At 44.7% G+C, this 19,285-nt stretch overlaps 1 protein-coding gene across 1 annotated transcript; it reads right to left on the bottom strand.

Moving 5' to 3' along the window:
• Positions 1-942: 942 nt before the first annotated feature.
• Positions 943-19,285, bottom strand: anos1a (anosmin 1a). The gene is made up of 15 exons (XM_069675687.1): positions 19,249-19,285; positions 17,306-17,655; positions 14,725-14,772; positions 7,569-7,634; positions 7,230-7,452; positions 6,254-6,438; positions 6,018-6,147; positions 5,733-5,938; positions 5,296-5,422; positions 3,809-3,916; positions 3,634-3,722; positions 3,374-3,545; positions 2,895-3,121; positions 1,093-1,234; positions 943-1,003 (listed from the first exon to the last, which is right to left on the bottom strand). Exons 1-15 carry the CDS (start codon positions 19,283-19,285, stop codon positions 951-953), a joined length of 2,163 nt encoding a protein of 720 aa, XP_069531788.1. The 3' UTR covers positions 943-950.

Here is a 19,285-nt window from a genome sequence, read left to right as displayed (position 1 = left end):
TACGTCTGCTTCTTATATACAGTCTATGGTAGAAAGTAAATTGTGGCTGCAAAATGTGGCACAACCAAATTAACATCATTGCTATAATTATATTTTAAAATAATTTAGGCGTGGGACGAAACGTTTGTCTTCTCTTATTGGTCAAACCAATCACGTTTCAGCAGGCTTTGGTTGTAAATCTACGGAAGCCCTAAGCAGACATGCCTCTGTACATTTTATTGACTCCTCTTTCCCATGATAACGAGTTCTTTCCAGTTGTTTTCTTGAGATCTCGACTAATTTAACGCGAGATAACAGCGCTGCAGCACCGTAACGTCAGAGGATCATAACTCGTGTCCCCAGAGAACACACGTAGAAACGGGCTCCGGCGTAGTTATCTCCAGATAAGGAGATAAATAAGTCAATATCGTCTGAAATTAACTCCTTATCCAGGATGCTTGTCCCTTTAGGGCTTCCGTATAAATCAACGCTGGCAATACCTTTAGACACGACATTTAACATGACTGAATTTGTCCGTTTTTGGTATTAAACTTGCAATGCATTGGCTGTACTTTTCATCCTAATAATACCCAGCCCTGAAGGTAACACAACTGTATCTACATGCTGTAATGATGCACACCCACATGTCACACACAGGAGCTGAGATTGATCAGCTGGAAGTCAAAGGGAAGAAAAACTTCTTTAAATCAGAGTAACTTATTGCTTGTGTTTCAGTGAAAACATGGCTGATGATTGGCTGCATCTGACCTGCTGGCTCACTGTGAAGCATACAGCTTAATAACAACAGCTCAGTCCACTGTCTCTTATTGCACGGAGAGGTTTAAATAAATGCTAGTTGTTACATCGAGGTCATCCTGAAGCCGGCTGCGTCAGTGATCTCCGATCTGTGGATCGTTGATGGTCCTGAGTCTGGGAGTCTTGGTTCATGCATGCTGATTGGCTGTCTGGTCTCAGTGCCGCTCAATGATTGGCTGGTTGTTGTAGAGCTTCCTCAGCCGAGGTCCTGAATGAGGTGAGACAAAGTGGAAGGTTAAGGTCAGTGTGAGACGTCTTATCACAGTAAAAACTGCAGCTGCTCTCCTCGTGTCTTACTGTGCCTCAGGGTGCTCTGGTGTCCTGGAGTCTGGAAGGTTCTAGATGTTGCAGGGCCTTCTCCCTCTGCAGTGATGGCCTGGACCTCCAGCCGGTACAGGCTGTCAGGGTGCAGGTCTGACACCACCAGAACGTTCGCGTCCTGAGAGAGAGGAGAGAGGAGGAAGACGCTTTTAACATGTGCTCCAGGTGTGAAATTGGGAAGCTGCAATTTTTGTTTGTCAGCTCAGTGGACCCTGAGATTCGTCTGCATGCAAACACAAACCTGCCGGATAAGCAGGGAAGAAACGGAAAAAGGAACGATTGAAAACAAAGCAAACAAACTGTTATAATTAACATAACCACGTCAGTTCTTCCATGTTGAGTTGGATGTGTGTTTAAAGGTCCGTCTGACTCACAGAGAGGGTGTGCCGGACTTTCAAAGTAAGATTAAAGATTAATTATGACCCCACCATGAGGCTGATTGGGGTCAATTTTCTGGTGAAGCATCATTACGTCATTCCCAGCTAACATGCAAAAATCTTTAGGTCATTCCAGCTCACGGCAAGTTGGATCACAACATAAGACAACAAAGTAGGAGAAGAAGAAAAAAGAAAAAGAAGTAGGCTAGTAGTAGAAGAAGAAGAAATAATACTAGCACTGGAAAGGGGCGCTATAGCTAAAGAAGCGGAGGTTATTGTTTACTTCCGCCAGGAACTGCAAAATGACTGTGAAAAGCTCCTCCATACTACATACTAGCGCCAAACGCAGTATGCAGTATATAATACGTAGTATGTAGTACAAAGTATGTAGTATATAGTATGTAGTACGGCATACTGAACACATCTCTGGTATAGGAAGAAGAGGGACAAGAGAAGAAGAAGTAGCAGAAGAAGAAGAAAAAGAAGTCATAGTAGAAGAAGAAGAAGAAGAAGAAATAGTACTAGTAGTAGTAGTAGTAATAGTAGTAGTAGTAGAAGAAGCGGAGGAACAAATGAAGAAGAAGAAGACGTGGTATAAGAAGAAGAGGGACAAGAAAAGAAGAAGAAGAAGAAGTAGTCGTAGCAGAAGAAGAAAAATAAAAACAAGTAGTAGAAGAAGAAGAAATAGTACTAGTAGTAGTAAAAGAAGAAGCAGAGAAACAAGAAGAAGACATGGTATAGGAAGAAGAGGGACAAGAGAACAAGAAGTAGTAGTAGTAGTAGCAGTAGTTATGGTAATAGTAGTAGTAGTAGTTGTTGTGGTAGAAGTCGTAGTAGTAAAAAAAGAAGAAGAAGTAGTACTAGCAGTAGAAGAAAAAGAGGAGGAACAAAAGAAGAAGAAGTGGTGGTAGGAAGAAGAGGGTCAAGAGAAGAAGAGGAAGAAGTAGTAGTAGTAATAGTAATAGTAGTAGTAGAAGAAAAACAAGAACAAGAACAAGAAGTCGTAATAGAAGAAGAAGAAGAAGAAGAAGAAATAGTACTAGTAGTAGTAGAAGAAGAAGAAGAAGAGGAACAAAAGAAGAAGAAGAAGAAAAGCCATTTACTTATCTATCCACAACAAAACTCACAACAGCTCCATTTGTATAAAATAATGCAATGAGGTGTCTTATTGAGTGTTAACATCTGACGTTGATTTGAGGACACTGGGTCACATGACATGGAAGCTATTGGAAACAAACTATAAATGTTTCTATAAATAGATTTTAAAAAAGGTATTAAAAGTTGGTCTTATACACCAAATTTTACGGTCTTTGTTTTCTGTTGACGTGTTTTCAAAGGTTTAAGGTAACCGGTTAGTTAAAATGAGTCGACACAGTTACTATAGTTCCTGACATCACTGACCGGTGGAAGGATCTGAGACTGAGAGATGAGGCTGTGAGGCAGCTTGTAGCTGTTGTGTCGGTTGTTGGTGGGGACGACCTCCAACCACGTCACCTGGTAACCTGTCAGCTGCTGGGAGGAAGGGGGCGGGGCCAGATCCCAGCTAAAGATGGCCGTCATGTTCCCTGCTCTGACCTCGAAGGCTGCTGTCAGGTTGGCCGGCTTCAGCAGGACCTTCTGAGGGGGGACTGTGGAGGAGACACAGGCGAACACGTCATGATGCTGATCTGATATAGTTTAATACATGCACCTGTCAAGATAACGTTTAATAGTAAGTAACCATCTTTGTTTACATGATTTTTTAGGAGCAACTTAAGCAAAAATGTTTTATGGCAACATTTGCCTCGTGTCTGGAAAGTGTGCAGCTGTGCAGAGATGCATGAATAAAGCAATCCATCACTTTGACAGGAAGCTGAACCCCGAGGTGTGAGCTGTCTCACCTTTGTCTCCGGAACAGGTGATGGGTTTGGGGCTCTTGGCCTGGATGGCGGCGCAGGACGGCGTGAAGAAGACGGTGCTCTCCGCCAGAGGACGAGTCTTCTTACTGAGCGGCTGCAGGAGGACTTTGTACTTACAGGAGAAGAGGAGGCCCTGCAGGCTCACGAAGCTCTCCTGGATCACACAGAGACACAGATGTGATCAATAAACATGCGTGCAATCCTTTCACCGCTCTGGCTCTCGGGCAAAAGAAACGGCTTACCCGTGTGGTTGTCTTCTCCATGGGTCTGCTCTGGTTGTGTGCGCAGTGCTCCGCTCCCCACTGGACTCTGTACGTTTCCACTGAAGGATCTGCACATGAAACAACAACATGACTCTCCTGTTCCAGCAGCAGAGATGGATCTACTTTAAGGAGGAGTCTGTTTGAAACCACACACCTGCGCTGCTCTGCCAGTACACATGAACGTGGAGCTGTCCGTCCTGATAAAACGGCGTCCCCACGTCCAGGATGTCTCCTGTCGGGTTTCTTGGAGCAGAACTGGAAGCTTTAAAACAGACAGAATGCTACAGTTACAGTCAGCTAATATTAAAGTATAAAATGGACCAAGTAAGGGTCATATATATTCAAATTTAGCGAAAGAAAGTAGAGCTAAAGTGTCATAACTTCCTGTCCAGGCTCCGGCCTATTTGCTAAATCACGAGGAAATGCCCCTCCTCTTGGGTCAGCGCTGGAACTTTATTTTGAAAAGCAAACATCCCCCTTTTTTACAAAATAAAGTGACGTAATATTCACTGTAAATATTGGTGTATGAAGTTTGTAATAAGCTAGACTAGAAAACATCTAAAACTACTGTTCTGGTCGAATGAACAGTTCTGTTCAACCAGCCCTCGCTGGGCCGTTCCTTTCAGAGGGAGGGGCGCAATGCATGCTGGGTGTTGTAGGAATGTAGAATGGGCGAAACCACAAGCTCTTTCTCCACAACTATGGCGCCAATTTCAAATATTATTGCTTCTATTGATTACAGAGAACACCAGCTTTGACTGACAGCTGCTTTTTACAGGGGAGAACTGCTCCTTTAAGAAAGGTCAGGGGTCATTAAAACTATTAGGGTTTGCCCAGGAGACCTGAAGGCAGTTCATTCAAGGCATTTCAGACACTTCAGACCAACCCAGCAGGGGGGCTCGAGCTTATTCCAGCTGTCATTGGGCGAGAGGCGGGGTTACACCTGGACAGGTCACCTGTCAATCACAGGGCTGGCACAGAGAGACAGACAACCTGTCACGCTCACACTCACAGGCAATTATAGAGTCGCCATGAAGCTAACAGTCTTTGGACTGTGGGAGGAAGCCGGAGTACCCGGAGGGAACCCACGCACGCACGGGGAGAACATGCACACAGAAAGGCCCACTACGTCTGAGCCGGGACTTGAACCAGGAACCTTCTAGCCTTCAAGCTCATTATAAAGGCTAACAGGATTATTCGAGCCAACTTGAGAGCTTTATTTTGAAGGTGTACCCAGGACATGTTGTTGTGTTGTTGCTTAATTTAACATCGACAAAATAAGTAGCAGAAAACTTTTAAAGTCGAGTGCTCTCGTCTTTGTGTGTAATTGTTCGTCTTTGTTCTCCCCTGATGTCAGCCTGCCACTTTGACACAAGCACTCTGACATTTTGGATTAAAGCTAAAAGGATTTCTGCTCCGACGCGCTGATAAGTTTGCGAGCGTTGAAAGTTTCGTCTGGGAGGAGTGCAGCTCGGAGACACGGAGGATCAAAGAGTTAACATCCCAGCAGGAGAGAAACACTTTTAGATATTTAAACCCCAAAGGTTCTGATTTTAAAAAGAGCAACATTAAAGTGTCAGAGAACATTCAGAGATCACAGAGAAGCAGGAGGAAACATTCAGTCAGAGTGTAAACGCTCACCGCGCTGCGTGCTGAAGTGCAGGACGGCTCGGGGGCCTTTGAGCTGAGTTTGACCCCAGTATGAAACAGCCTGGACCTCCACGCTGTAGCTCCTGTTGGACCGCATGCTGTCCAGCTCCACCTGGCTCTGCACACACACACACACATGAGTCAGTCATAAGTGTAAAAACTGAATCTTCACTGCTGTCCTCGTGTATTCTTATCTTTCCTGCAGCTTTTCCATGAGCCTTGAAGACAGCAGCCAGTGAGGCGAACGCTCACTTCCTACCTGCCCTCTCGCCTTCATGTCAGAGAGGCTGAACACGCTACTGTATGTCCACAACATGCATCAAGAAGAATTACATCAACCTAAGATGCTACGACTTTTACTGTCAGAAGAAAGAGAGGGATTGAACAGTGAAGGACCTCCGAGCGCTGTCGTGTCCGTCCGTCCTCACCTCTCTCACCGTCTTCCTCCTCTTGGTCAGCGATGAAGCAGGCGGCGCTCCGGCGGCAGTCCAGCTCCAGCTCACCTTGTAGTGACTCACGGGGACGTCCAGGTCGGACGGCACGCTCCACTGCAGCCGGGCCGACACCGCCCGACCCGGCCCGAAGCTCATGTTGGACACTCTGAGCTCGGAGGGGGCGGGGGGGTTGGAAGGGTCTGGGAAGGACGATAATATTTAACCACTTGTGTTTACAGTAATAATTCTCGCTTGCAGAATAATCAGAGAGTGTCTGACCTCTGCTGGAGTGGATGTGTCTGCTCGGGGTGGTGAAACCTCTGGTTCCGTGCGTGTTGACGGCCGCCACTCTGAACTGGTACCAGCGACCGGGCCGGGTGTCGGAGAGCATCGCTCCCTGCTCCGTGGTCTGAGACGGTCAGGAAAGATTCAATCCAAAAATAAGAACTTTCATTTACATATTCTTTGTTTCTGCAGTCATGATAGAACAACTTTAAATTAGCGATGTCATTAACCTGTGCGACCAGCTGCCAGGGGGTGGCGCTGTCCTCGCTGGGCTGGATGCCAAAGTTCCACCTCCTCTGCAGGACGTAGACAACGGGCTCGGCGGAGATGTTGAAGCGGGACGACCAGCGAACCTCCAGCCGGCCGGACGAGAGCTCCGCGAAGCCCAGCTCCTTCCTCGGCTTCAGAGGAGCACCTGAGAGAGAGACGGCCCTGTTACTGAAGCAGGTATGTACAGTGTCTCTCGCTGAGCAATGCATGCTGGGTGTTGTAGGAATGTAGAATGGGCGAAACCACAAGCTGTTTGTACAACTTTCTCCACAGCTATGGTGCCAATTTCAAATATTATTGCTTCTATCGATTATAGAGAACACCAGCTTTGACTGACAGCTGCTTTTTCCAGAGTTTTGAGCTTTCAGGGCCACCGTAACATCATCTTTCATAATCATTTCACTGATATATCTCTAACTCTTGTGTTCGACCTCCCTCTGCTGTAACTCTGAGCCCACATCGTCTGTCTCCCTCCACAGAGGACATAAAGTCCTCCGTCAGGTCGCTCGGCGTCCCCCTGCAGGGGTTCGCTCTGCCTCTCTGTGACCTGCGTGAGAAGTTAAAATGAGTTCTTCCTCCGCCGTCGTCTGTGTTTCCATCACTGAGGTGTGAACATCCTGCTGCGGGCTCTCAGGATCTGTGTCTCCTCCGCTCGCTTTGATCCATCTTTCGACAATGGAGGCCTAAGTAGGACAAACTCCAGCTGCCTCACGCTCACTCTGTTTGTTAGCGAGAGATTTTCCACCTGGAATTATCTGATTTATCCGAGCACAGGCCCGAGGGAGGCCACTGACGTCGGCTCAGGTTGACAGGAAGTTTGTGACAGTTTAAGTCGGTCACACTGAGTAACGCTTGTAATAATTTATAATAAAAACATCTCAGTGCAGCTATAATAAAATCTCTCCCCTCACTACATCAGTGACATGCTCGGCTCACCTTTGTACAGGTCTTTGGGGGTCTGGCAGGTGTGCCCGCAGCCGTTGGAGCAGCACTTCTTCAGCGTGGAGCAGTCTCGGTCGTGGTCGCAGCTCTCCACGCAGGCCGCCGCGAAGCCGCTCGCTCTCTCGGGAGGAGGACAGACGCCCTGCTTCACCGCCAGCACCGACTGCAGGAACTCACAGCTGGTCACACACTCCCAGTGCTTCTTGGGAAACACTCGCTGGAGAAGTTGGAGGGAGAAAATTGTGAAAAAGAGCCCTTGCATAAATCGTCTAAATCGTGCAAAAACTTCAGATGCTCGTGCACAGAAAGCAAACAGTGTTTGTGTCTCAGTACCTCACACATCTCTCTGCAGTTGCTTTTCCTCTTCATCTCCCAGGAGTCTTTGCAGGGCTCCAGGCACTGCAGAAGTGAAAGCACCGAGTTCAAATCAATCAACAAATTCTGCAGAAAATACCACAAAATTAACATTTCACCATCTTGTTTCCTGTAGAAGCAATAAAAGACCGGACATTTAATCATACAGTAAAAGGTGAATAAACGTTGTCCTTCTCAGGCTGTTTCTGCAGCATGTCACAGATTAACAGCCTCTTCCTCTGCACCATGAAGCTGAATCCTGCACCAGTAAGCAGCTGAGACTCAGGGGAGCCGCTGCACACTGATTGTAATTTCATGCTGTAGTGAGAAACAGTGGGGAGGAGAGCGACGTACAGCAGCTTCACAAGGACGCAGAGGGATGTCTGAAAGTTACAGAGGCCCTGAAAACTTCGTATTCGACGTCTTACGGAGAGGAGAAAAGCTGTGTATGCATGCTGTACTTAATTTAGGCTATAAGATGAGTTAATTGTTCTTATTTAAAGATAAAAACATGCTGCTAAACAACACATGAAATGCATTTAAGGGGACAACTAACGAAGGTACAAAAAGTGTCTGAATGTCTCCAGCAGCAGTGAAACAGGCTGTAATGGCTGCAACATAATTCTTGATTAAGTCCACTAAAAGTTCTGGGAGCTCAGAAGTGTGTGACAACATTACAGAAAGGATCCCTACAGAGATAGACCTTTTTGTTACAGAGGAAGATGATTTTTTTTAACCACAAACAGATGTTACATCGCTCTCGGCAAACACACCAGACTCCATTGATAAAAAAACAATATTAGGTCAAAGGAAAGAGAAGTCGCTGGTTGACTGCCGACTCATTCTGTTGTTTTTCGGGGGGTTATTGTGTTGTGTTAGATGCAAAATAAACTATTTAAAACACCAAAGTCACATATTAACACGAATAAACAAACTAGTTAAGGCAGCAGTAGACCAGCAGCTCCTGTGTTCTTCAAAGTAAAATCACTGTTTTTGTGAATGGAGTCTGGTGCGTTTGCAGAGAGCGATGTAACGTCTGTTTGTGGTTAAAAAAAATCATCTTCCTCTGTAACAAAAAGGTCTTTCTCTGTAGGGATCAACCAGAAACAGACATGACTCTCTTCAAAGCCACCAGACTCCATTGATAAAAACAGTGATTTTACCTCCAGAACACAGGAGTTTCTGAGCTACTCGTGCCTTGATTGGTTCCTTTTGCCGTGTTATTGTGTGTAGCAAAAACATTGTGTTGGATCTGAACAAACGGTTTTAAACACCGAAGTCACACAATAACAGACATCAGCTCATAAATTGAGGAAGCTGTAAACGTGCAACTCCAAGGTTTTTGAAGGTTAAATCACTGTTTTTATGAATGGAGTCTGGTGTGTTTGCAGAGAGCGATGTAACATCTGTTTGTGGTTAAAAAAACATCTTCCTCTGTAACAAAAAGGTCTATCTCTGTAGAGATCCTTTCTGTAATGTTGTCACACACGTAGAATAACAATCTGAGCCTGTCAGTGGAAAAACAAGAACTTTTAGTGGACATATCGAGGATTATGTTGCAGCCATTATAGCCTGATTCACTGCTGCAGGATGAACAAATTGTGCCTTAAAAGAGGGTCCAGGTTTAACCATACTGGAAATATTCTTTAAGTTAGTTAATATTTGTTCTGCAGCGCTATATGTCTAAAGTTTGATAGCATTAGCTAGCGTTAGCCAAAAGCTAATGGTGACACCAGAGCAAATAAGGCTATAAAGTCACAAAACTAAGTGTTATAAAGCATATTTCAACCATATGCATCATATTTTACATAATTATAATCTTGGGTTTTAATGGTTACTGTCAAATTGTCTCAAAATGTAATTGAATCGGAGCCAGTGATGTGCAGCACCACAGGGCAAGAGTTAACTGTGGAAGAAAAGTTGCACACACCACCGGACGTCATAGTGCACACAGAGTCCAGCTCTCCCTCCTATGTAACGCAGACTCCTCGAGGCATGTCTGATAGCCCTGTGCCAGGCCTGCCATCTCCCATCTCCCCTCTCCGGGTCTCAGCGGGAGAACACGTCCGCTAATCCAGACTGACGCTCCAGCCCTCATGCCAATCCCAGCCTCACCTCGGCGTTGGTTAGTTTTCCGCTCCATTTCAAGCTTAAATCAAGCATTTCATCCCTCCATGCCGCAAATAAAACTGACTGAGGGCGACTTTGTGATGTGGTTGGAGGAGATTTGAGAAAGCACCTTGGTCCCCACAGATATTTTTGTCTCGGCTGCAGAATTTAGCACCAAAGTGGAATTGGTTTGGGATCCAAGCTGTTTGTTCAGGTTGCAGAACGTGACTTGTGTTTACTCTCCTGCTGTGTGTGTGTGTGAGTGTGTGTTTGGCAGCGCCACTCCTCCATGACCAAGCGGAGATAATGGAGCGAACAACTTCTCTGCTGACCGTGCAAAATGCTGTTCATTCGGTGCTCGACGCTGTTTGAATCGTTGCCCAGACGAACCCCTCTGAGAGCAAACAGGCCCCGTGTTTGTCTCCGGCTTCCTGTTTCAACAGCTCGTACGCTCTTTGAAAGCGTTCCAGACCTTTAAACATCCACAGACAAGACCACGGCTTCTCCCAAGGAGCGAACTGCAAGCAAATTATTTCACAAGTACTTTTTATACGAGGAGGAGGATGTCTGGCTCTCTGTCAAGCATCACAACAAGGCTGCAGGGAGAACTGAAGTCCACTAATGACTGCCAAGTGCTACTGCAAGACGCTCAATGCCAATTGTCTAGGTTGTGAGCTGAGACACCAGAGTCACGCTGCACACACGGTGCTACAGTAGTGCCATCTTAAGCTCTACTTTAAGAGCTCGATTGAGCTGGACCGAGTGGGAGTGAGTTGCTAATCAACTCTGGCACTCGCGAATGGCCGTCTGCCTGGAGGAGATAGTGACAGAAGGATTAACAAGCACTCAGTACCACCCGGGTCCGCGAGGACGACTGAGGGCCGAATGGTCAGGAGCCAAAGAGATGGGCCGTCTCTCAGAAACAAGCTTCAACGAGCTTCTCATCAGGAGATTAAGAGCTGGACAGGAATGTATCGATAATTTGATAAGTGAAAGTTTCTCGTGTAAAATGAAGCTTTGGGAACATTTCTAAAAACTGAGGAGAGTCTTTGTCTCCGACGACATCATTTCTTCTAATCTAGTAAATTGAAGTTCGGAAACCACCCACAGTTTCACATTCATGCCAACAAACCAAAACCAGAAAGCTTAAAGGGCAGTTCTGCTACTTTTAAACCTTGTTCCACCGTTCATCCTGCAGCAGTGAAACAGGCTGGAATGGCTGCAACATAATCCTCAATATGTGCACTAAAAGTTCTTGTTGTTTCCACTGACAGGCTCAGATTGTTATTCTAAGTGTCTGACAACACTACAGAAAGGATCCCTACAGAGATAGACCTTTTTGTTACAGAGGAAGATGATTTTCTTTTGACGTTATCGCTCTCTGCAAACACACCAGACTCCATTCACAAAAACACCAATTTAACCACACAGGAGCTGCTGCTCTACTGCTGCCTTGTTTTTTAAGTCTGTGTTTGTGAGAAATGGTTTTGGGTGTTTAGTTTTCCAGACAGAAATTGGCAGAAGAAAAGTCTGACATCAGGAAGGCGTAGGGGAGAGGGACGCAGACGCTATGAAACTACTCGACAGTTTTGTTGGAGTATATTTACACTTTAGCCTCCTGCCGCACGACCAAACACAGAAACTGAACGTTAACACCAACTGAAAACAAGCGTGGCTGTTCTAAGGACTTGAAGGTTGGACTGGGTATCAAACTTAAATCATTGTGGGTAGAGACCAGAGACGGTCTTCTTCAACACAGCATGATGTTCATTTAGTCACTGATGCTCCCATTTAGAGTCACACAGACCAGAAAGCAGGGGAGGGTTTAGGGCGGGACTACAGGTGATTGACAAGTTGCTACCAGAGCAACATGAAAATGTCTTCAAAGTTCAATCGTAGTAAAGACACTTTAAATATCCTTTATCGCTGTATTGCTAGCCAAAATTAGTATCTCAAATAATATTAAGGTCACCTAAAACTGGAAGTTATCAGCTAGCACTAGCATTAGCTAAAAGCTTAGCATCTGCTCGCTCCTCTCCAGCTCCACCCTCTCGTGCAAGGTCAAGATGAAGATGGCTCATGACCAGTCTCTGGTTTAAGCGAGTGGATAGAAGTAATTTAAGGGAACTGGCCCTTTAAGAATAATTCTAACCACTGCTTGAAATTGAAACAGATCAAAGATTTTTAAAGTAGTTCATGTTTCTCCATGATGCAGCCAATCATGCCAATTCGACCCTCATTGATCAGCTGCGATGTCCACTAACGAACCTCCGAGCAAACAATGCTCATGAGCAAAACCGACCGCACGTCTGACGTAGTCGAGGCTGCAGCTTCCGCTAATAAAAACTGTTCTTTGATCAAGACGCTGCAGAGGACATGAAAGAGCTGCGAGCTCAGCAGCAATACCTCAGAGAGAATCTGTCACCGCTGAGCAGCTCTGACAGGTTTCACCACATCTCCATTTAGAGCTGCGCCGCTGCACGCTGATGAGGCGCTCCGAGGACGAGCTGCTGCGGAGCGAACGCACACAGTTTATACTCTTTAGAGGAGCTGACATCGAACTGTTGGTGCCGCTTATTCTACAATTAAACAGCAACAAACAGGAGCGTAATTTTCAAAGTAAAAGTAGTCTCACACAGGAAATGAGCACGGATTTAAATGTGTCCAAGTGTAGCGTTTTCTTTTCAATAGCAGCAGAATCAGAAACAAGCGTGGGACCAGGACTTTAGTCTGCTGCTTTTACATGTGGACAAGAAACTACAGTACCCATAATTCCCTCTCTACATGCAACTTTCAGGCCCCCAGGTAATCGTCTCCTGGGAGAAAAACCAAAGCAAAATGCCATGTGTGTCCGCTGCATCCCTGTCTGTCTCACGGGAGGGAACCGGGGTTCGAACCAGGAACCTTCTAGCTGCGCTAACCTGCATTATAGCTAAATTAGGTGCTTGTTATGTGGGGTTTACTGGGTGGGCATCCTCCGATCAGTAGGATTAGGGTTTGTGCATTAAATAAATGTGGTAATACTTGACATAATGATGCTGCATCTGCAGGTATTTTGACTACCTGCACATGCATACTGACTGTGCATGATTGTCAATGTAAGGAGAGTTTGTACAATAAATAAAGACACGAGTTGCACGATAAGAAGACTGTACAAACATCACTATAAGATGTTACTAATGTTACTCGCATGCTAAAATCAAAAGAGCACGTCCCCCAAATTAGAGGATGAAGCAGCTCTTCATTTCATGCTGCCATGAAAACATCTCCTCCCTGTCATCACTCACTAAAGGGCCTGAACGTCTCACTTTACAAGCTCTTAATAATGCAGCTGGGGAGATGTCGAACGCGCTAACATGTCATCACAATTACCCATCAGTAGCATCGCATGGTTACCAAAGTGAGAGGCTGCTGCGGCGCGTTAATATCTTTATTCCTAGACGAGAAGACAATGCTCCTCTCGGGAGCTGTTAGATATCTAAGCGGGGCTCAGACGTCGCAGAGTGGATGTGGAAGGTTTCATTATTTGGACTAAATATCAGAAAGTATTCAATTTATTTCTCCCTGCCTCTTTTCCTGATGCATCAGCTGGGAAACCGCCATGATGTATTGCACGCCAGAGAATAAAGAGCGAGCGTGATGATGAATGGTGGAGCTGAGGAATGGGTAATAACCACTACAGTACACGAGCATGAATCAATACATGTTTACACACACACACACACACACAAACAGAGCATGCTGTCAGTGGTTTGCATGTGGAGTGATTTATGGCTGCACAACCACGCACACATAAAAAAGGTGCACGTGTGCCTGAAACATGAAGATGGAGTGATTTATTACACAAGCAAACACTCGCGTCCCACATGACTTCATCTTTTTAGAAACTCACTAAAATACGTACAGTGCAGCATAAACCTGGACCATGTTTTGGGGCCTAAATGAGGAATAGATAGACCTTTTTGTTACAGAGGAAGATGATTTTTTTAACCCCAAACAGACGTTTCATCGCTCTCTGCAAACACACCAGACTCCATTCATAAAAACAGTGATTTACCTTCAAAAACCTTAGAGTTGCACGTACAGCTTCCTCAATTTGTGAGCTTGTTTGTGTTATTGTGTGACTTTGGTGTTGAAAATGGTTTGTTCAGATTTAACACAATGTTTTTGCTACACACAATAACACAGAAAAAGGAAGCAATCAAGGCAGGAGTAGCTCAGAATCTCCTGTGTTCTGAAAGGTAAAATCACTGTTTTTGTGAATGGAGTCTGGTGTGTTTGAAGAGAGCGATGTCACGCTTGTTTCTGGTTGATCCCTACAGAGATAGACCTTTTTGTTAAAGAGGAAGCTGATTATTTAACCAGAAGCAGACGTTACATCACTCTCTTCAAACACACCAGACTCCATTTACAAAAACAGCGATTTTACCTCCATAACATGGGAATTAATAATCCAATTCTGCCTTGACTGGTGAGTTAGTTTCTGTGATTGTGTGACTCTGGTGTTTTAAAAGGTAGGTTTAGATCCGCCACAATATTTGTGCAACAAACATTAACACAAAAAAAACTGACCAGCAGTAGACCAGCAGCTCCTGTGTTCTGTGAGGTAAAATTTACGGTTTTGTGAATGGAGTCTGGTGTGTATGCAGAGAGCGATTGTGGTTAAAAAAAATCATCTGTAGGGATCCTTTCTGTAATGTTGTCACACACTTAGAATAACAATCTGAGCCTGTCAGTGGAACGCTTAGTGGACACACTTTCTATCTGATTACGTAGCAGCCATTACAGCCTGTTTCACTGCTGCAGGCTGAAGGAATCTACTGGAGACATTCAAACACTTTTTGTACCTGTATCCGTCATTTAGACCTGAAAATATGCACAAATAGGACTCAAATGTGTAGGAGCTGTGTGTGTGTTTTGGTCATTGTTCTTAAAAGGACACTCTCATCAACAAAGGGAGGTAAAAGAAAGACAGGCAGAAAGAGGTGCTGTAATTTACAAAGTAATAGAATAAATGGTTACTTACTTTAGCGCACTGTTTGTGATTATGACACCAGCCCAGGGATCCATTATTCTGAAGAGAGAAAAAAAGACATGAATTAATAAGTCTAACTAAAGAGTACATTTTAATTCCCTAATTATAGCTCACAGTTCTGTCACAGCTCAGACACACGGCTGTTATTCCCCTGCATGAAGACAAATTACTGTTTCTCCTCTCCAGTTTGCAGACTCGATGTCCTTCATGGCCTCCCGCTGCGAGCCCGAGGCTGTTTGCAGAGAAATAATGAGTGTGCATCCAGGATCACTGGTCCGGTAGCAGGAGACGCTCGTGCAACAAATGTACTTTTTATTACGACTCGAGAGGCCGGCGGGGATCTAATCAGCGCTCCTGTTTTCTGATCTCCTGGATTTGTTCGGCTCTTTTGGCCTGTTCAAAAACACGCCGTCTTTCACCTCCATTTAGCTTCACAAATATCATTTCATTTTTTAAAAGGGCTCAGTAATTCCCTTTAACAGCTGCTCTGTGTGTTTAAAGCAAACATCACTCAAACAGAAGGAGGGAGTGGATTTGTTAGGGACTATTTTCAGCGGCGGATTAATCCTTTTGGTTCGCTTGTGAGTATTTCTGGCAGCTGGATGGAACGACGCATAAAAGACAGCTATGAAACAAGTGCAAACAACGCAGAGAGGAAGTGGTGCAGGAATTAGGGAGAAAGGCTGATTAGGGAAGTGGAGACAGGTGAGGAGGTGGGCGGGGCTTAAGAGAGGCGGAAACTGCAGGATGTTTCTGCTGTTGTGTTTTAGATTTGTGGATGTGTTTCTGAATTTGCAGGCCCTCGTCAGCCACCGTACTTTTGACACAATGTAGTCCAAAGCAATAAAAATACAGCAGCAGCAGAGGCGAGTTGTTCCTGTGGACGGATTATCCGTGACAGGAAAGTTAGAGACGACTGGACGTCGACTCTGACCCCATCAGTCAGAGCGTGGGGAGACGACCCCCTCCTCCCGCACGTCCCACATGCATGAGGTCAGTGCGAGTGTGTTTCACACATCAGCAGCCGATTATCTGACATCAGCGCTGCACACAAACCACCATCGACTCGCTTCTCCTCCGCGCACGAGACCACAGCTGAGAGATCAGACACGAGCTGCAGGAAGAGTTTGGTGCAAATAAAAGAATATCAGACAGGACCGCAGAGGCATTCATGATTCACTCTGATTTCTGCTTTTTTCAGGGACTGGAGCGTCACAGTGCGCAGTTTCATCGCTCTAACTGGGAGAGCAGAGATCCTGTCCACATCAGTGTGAGGCCTGGAGCAAAGAGGGGACTCACTGCTTCCTCTGTGGGTTTCTGTGTGTGTAGAGACAGCTCCTGACAGAGGAGGGATCTGTATGAACAATATAATGAGGATAACGAGGCTTATGCTCGGCTCTGGCTCAGACAGGAAGAGTTTATACTTTATATAGAACATTGTGTGTTAAGATTTAAGAGTGGATTTGGGAGTCAGAGGATTGGTGCAAACTTCTCAAGTAAAATGACATTTGGTGGATATTTGACAGGTTCATTCCAGCACTGAAAGTCAATATATTCCAATCACACGAAGTGTTGTTAACCTGTTAAAGCTTGGGATGCTTGGAGGCGTGTCTCTCCTCGACATGTACGCCCAAATAATCCCAAAATAACTCTCTGTGTGACCTTAAAGAGAGTAAAATCAAAGGATTTTTATCTATATTCGACCCTACATAACACCATGATAGTAATGATTCTCCGTAAAGAGATTGATTGAATAAATTCAGCAGCTCTTTTGCTACAACTGCACCCAAGTTTATGCAATTATCCCACAATATGTTGATTCTACAAAGGATTTAGTAAGGGGATCATGGAAAGTAACCTGTAACTACAAAATAAAGTTTAAAAAAAAGTAATATATGAAGTATTTCTCCACCATTGTTGTAGTTCTGGAAGTACGGGAACTTGATGCAGCCACGCCATGAAACAGGAAAAAGATTAGCAACATGTAACGTGAAAAGTTTCTTCAAGTTCTGACACCATACAAACGTATCATGTAATAAAATGTATCAGCTTGTGATAACGAGATAAAGAGTTAATGATTAAAACATCTTGACAATAAACTTTTCTTGACCTGATGTTTTCTCTTCCTGGCGTGGCAGCAGGAGGCTCCCGTACGGCCAGAAGAAGTACAGTGAGACGAACATCATATATTCCCTTTTCAATTAATTTAAAGTAATCAGAAAACCGCATTCAGGAAGTTATGTAACCATATACCTGTGGTTGTGATTTTCAAAATAAAGCACACTTTACTTTCGGACAGATCCAGCTCAAACTTTAAAGTTTAAAAAGAAAAGAATGAGTCAATAAATGCTGCCAAAAAAAAGCAACAAAGTGCAACTTTTTAACCCTTAAAGAAAAAGAAAAGTCTCTGGTTTGATCCTTTAAGTCTTTGCAAACCAAACCGCATTCATGAACTTCTCATTTTGCCCGAAAACGTGCCATTTACGCACTAAAATAACGTCAAAGCAGCATAAACTTTACGCTAAAAACGGAGCTTAAACGCTACTTTACGCGCAGCAGTTGGAGCCCTTACCTGCAGCGGTGTGGAGACGGAGAGCGCCGCCACGCTGTGCAGGCTGAGGCACCGGGACGCACACCTCGCCCTGGACACGCTCTCCGACCAGGACTCTTCATCATCAGCCTCATCGTGCTGCTTCCGGCCGCAGACCCCGGAGCTGAGCAGGAAAATAATCCACAGGGACAGGCTGGGAAACACTCCGCTGCGCGTGGGCACCATCTTCTTCTTCTTCTGGGGCTGAGACACAAAGAGGATGCAGGAGGGAGGAATCTGATGGAGGTCCAGTTTAAGCGGAGTTATAAAGCCAAGGGAGGAGCTAAGAGAGGCGGACACAGTCAGGGTCAGGATGCTGAGAGGCTGCGGAGCTGAAGGACCACAGTCTGTGCCAAAGACTCAAAACTAGATATTAGAAAGAAAATAAAGAGCAGAGAAATAACTAGGTGCAGGTCTGATCACATGCAGAATCTCATTAGGAAAACTTTCACTTTTTTAGAGTTTTCTCTTCTTCTACGCCTGATTTATGAACAAAATAAATTCTTCTTTCTTTAAAAGACGTAACACACAGATTTTTAAGACCATAACTTTGATCTTTAACAAATAAAATCCTTTTATCACATCAAACATTTCACGGAAAAAATCATCTTAATTCAGTGAGATCAGGATCGATGCCCAAAACCATACTGTCTTTCTCGTATCATGATAAAAGAAAACGTGTTTGAGAGTCACCTTACAAAGGTACGGAAGCCCTGAGCGGAAATGCTTCCAAACTTTTTATTTACTCTGTCGTTTTCTCGAGATCTCGACTTATTTACCTCGTTAGCTTGAGATAACAGCGCTGCAGCACCGTAAGGTCAGATGATCATAACTCATAAAGCACAAAACAAACATAGAAACAGGCGTGACTGACTTCATCAGAGTGGGCGATAGCAGCATGACATGCACTGTAGCATCACAGTGAGCAGCTTGTTGTACTGTTTTGTAAACCGATAGAAAATTAACACAGTATCACGAGAAAACTTGTGCTGTTATCTTGAGATAACGAGATCAATTACACTGCTATCACGGGGAAACCAGCTTTTTTATCGTTTGTTGTTGAGATAAAGTCGGGATCTTGAGAAAATAACCTGAAATGACTTGTTATCACGGGAAAACCAGCACTGTTATCTCAAGATAATGAGATGAAAAAATGTTCCCAGTAGAAATTTCGGACTTCCAAACTGTGAAGTCTAAGCGCAGGATTTTTCTGACCTCCGACAAGAATTATTGCTCCTACTTGTGAACTCAGAGCAGATTCATGTATCCCGACTTCATCAAAAGTCAGAAATTTCAACTGGGAAGTTCATTAGTTCCCAGTTGTCTGGAACACAGCATAAGTCCAAATCTTAAAAAAAACGGAAATTATTTGTTACCATGTGAAAACCTCTCGAGATATTGAGATAAATATGTTGAAATCTTGACAAAACAACTGGAATTAACTTAATCAGGGGAAAACAAGCTTTTTTATCTCGAGATAATGAGATAAATAAGTGGATTTTATCACGAAAACAACCAGACATGACTCTTTATCACAGGAAAATTGAGTAGATAAAATGTATGGATGCATGTCCGCTTTGGGCTTCCATACAAAGGCAAAGGGAAACTTTTCATGTGGGTTATAGCCCATGCAGTCGCTGTTCACTGGACAACATGTGCCTGGTTGGCTGCAAAGATCGAGTACTACGTAGTGGGAGCGCCCGGATCAGGACCCTGACTCTCACACACAGTCACAGTCGGGTGGGAGCTGGTTGGAGGTGTTTTAAGGGAAAATCGCCGGAGCTACAGAGCTTCAATAACATAATTAGCGTCCCCAATTTAACCCCAAAACACGATCGTTTGTCTAATCAGATGTGACCGATTAACAAAGCGTGTCATCCACGTGTTTGTCCGGCGCGTGCAGGAAGAAGCACATGTCGACTGACATCCGTAGGGCGGCTCACTTAGGAATGTGGGTCGCAT

This window comes from Semicossyphus pulcher, unplaced genomic scaffold, assembly GCF_022749685.1.
Source record: "Semicossyphus pulcher isolate SPU_LCO1_2020_fin unplaced genomic scaffold, fSemPul1.0.p SCAF_24, whole genome shotgun sequence".
NCBI classification, from domain to species: domain Eukaryota; kingdom Metazoa; phylum Chordata; class Actinopteri; order Labriformes; family Labridae; genus Semicossyphus; species Semicossyphus pulcher.
Note: the sequence above shows the minus strand (reverse complement) of the source record. Positions and strands in the feature narration are given on the sequence as shown.